The sequence below is a fragment of the Poecilia reticulata genome, linkage group LG20 (assembly GCF_000633615.1).
Source record: "Poecilia reticulata strain Guanapo linkage group LG20, Guppy_female_1.0+MT, whole genome shotgun sequence".
Taxonomy (NCBI): Eukaryota; Metazoa; Chordata; class Actinopteri; order Cyprinodontiformes; family Poeciliidae; genus Poecilia; species Poecilia reticulata.
Genome location: NC_024350.1, coordinates 7912752 through 7914900, shown reverse-complemented (window position 1 = coordinate 7914900; position 2149 = coordinate 7912752). Strand labels below are relative to the sequence as shown.

The 2149-nt window shown below is 39.1% G+C and overlaps 1 protein-coding gene across 1 annotated transcript; it reads right to left on the bottom strand.

Moving 5' to 3' along the window:
* Window positions 1–6: 6 nt before the first annotated feature.
* Window positions 7–2143, bottom strand: LOC103482417 (uncharacterized). The gene is made up of 2 exons (XM_008438559.2): window positions 934–2143; window positions 7–163 (listed from the first exon to the last, which is right to left on the bottom strand). Exons 1-2 carry the CDS (start codon window positions 1622–1624, stop codon window positions 24–26), a joined length of 831 nt encoding a protein of 276 aa, XP_008436781.1. The 5' UTR covers window positions 1625–2143; the 3' UTR covers window positions 7–23.
* Window positions 2144–2149: the final 6 nt, after the last annotated feature.

Below are 2149 nucleotides of genomic sequence, written 5' to 3'. Positions count from 1 at the left end.
TGATTGTTCTGGTGTGTTTACCTTTAAGGAAAAGGTTCTGGGTCAAGAAAAAAAACACTGATTCTTTTATGATGCCGATACTGTGTAAAAACCTTTACCATGTCTGGATGTTCAGCAGCATCAAACATCAAGTCGTCATCAATGACTAGATGAGACGATGCCTCTGGAGGAAAGAGAGAACTGTCATTTATAAAATTATCTGGCAGACCTTGTACGAGTTTTACATTTACATTTTTATTTGTTTTTTTCAGTTCCATATACAAAGGTTGCATAGAAGCAAAAGAGTGCACAACATTTTCTGGTTTTTCAGTCATAGTAGCCATACAATTTTCAAGAACATTGATTACAAAGTTTGTCTTGCCAGATCCACTCTGGCCTACAATCAGACATGCGAAAGGAAACTGCAATTTTGGATCAAAGTTTTTCACCTCTTGTAAATCCATAATTTGAGACATTTTTATTTTGTGTCTCTGTGTGTCTCTCTCTGCCTTTTTCTAGTACCCAAAAGGGAGAGTTTTTCCATCAGCCAAGAGTCTGCGTTTGTCATATACTACTCTGAAAGTCTTTGAGAATGACTGATTTTTCAAATGGAAACCAGCTTTATTTTTTCTGATGGTTTGCTGGGGACTTTGCAACTTGCTAGTGCGGTTTCCATCCAGATACCCCTGAACAAGATTAACAATACTGTCAAAGTTGACAGTCTGATTGGATGCTACAGTCTGAGTTACACTTTTAGCTTTCAAAATGACCTTTAAATTTCTGGTCTGGTAAGCATAGGTATATATAGTATACATAAGCATTTATAATCTGTACATATATATACATAATGAATATTATTATATTATATATAATAGACTGCTGAGTTATCTGATACAAACCAGCGCCCAGATGGAGTAGTTTTGCTTTCCCAGACAGCACTAAAGATAATCTTACCTTTAGCAAGTTCAGGATCAGAGGGAAAGGGTTGCAGTTTAGCTTGCTTGAAAGGTGGAGGGGAAACATTAATTTCTCCTTTCTCATCTTCTTCTTCTTCTTGTCTTTCTTTATAATCCTCTGGTTGTGGGGTTGATTTTCTCTTGCGAAGAACTGCCAACCTTAACACTGCCCAGTCGTTGTAGGTCAGATTGCATGTCACTGAAGAGGCTGTTAGTTGTTCTTTTTCTTCCTCGAGCTGGTACACAGAGAGTTCTCCTGTTTCATAACRAAAAAGGTATCCCCATTTTCCAGACATTCCATAAGGTTTCAATGACCACTCCTGTTGCAGAACATGGCATGATGGATTCTGCACTCGGCACAGATAAAAGGTGGACTTGCGTGGTGCACCCAATGCATGGACTGGGTTCTCATACACAGAGACTGGAGTCTCACAAAGAAGCGATGTCCCACTGGGTAACGGTGTGCGGTGTAGTTTTTTTCCCACGCCGGATGAAGGAGCTTCAGAAGACGCAGGGGGTAATCCAGAGGAATCAGGCGGAGATTCCTGGAAGGTGGGAATCTCGTGCTGAATCGAGGATTTGAATGCTGATGGAGGTAAGATCAGATTTCTATCCAGGAGTGTAGAGGATGAAGCATCAGCGATGAAGCGGGTCTTGTGATGGTCTGTCCATCTGCAGATGAGCCACATGCTAGTTGATTGGTTTCCTGATGTCTTCTCTTTTGAGGCTTTTCTCTTTTAATGTGAACCTTTTTTTTTTTGCAACAAATGCAACAAGAAGAATGACAGGGCCTCTGAAAATATTTAAAGCAGAAAAACAGAAACCCCACCCCTTTATCTCTATTGGCTCATTCAAACATAAACTAGTAAAAGTGGGCTGGGTCACCATTTGATTTAAGAGAAAGTTTCAGAATCATGTCTGTTTTTATATGATAAGAACTTATATTTTACATGATGCAAGAGAGAGGAGAGGGCCTCCCTGACATGTTCCTTTATTTAAGAGAAAGTTCCAGAATGTTTTATATGATGCAATAGAGAGAAAGTTCCAGAATTCCAGGTCCAGGATTTGGACCCAGAAAACAACTTTTTTTATAACATTGGGAATAACTGTTGCTACTACTCGACTCAACAATACAATATAACGGTTAATGCAGACAATAAATTCTCCATAATACATTTCAACAGCAGAAGCTTATATGCAAACTTTAACCACAT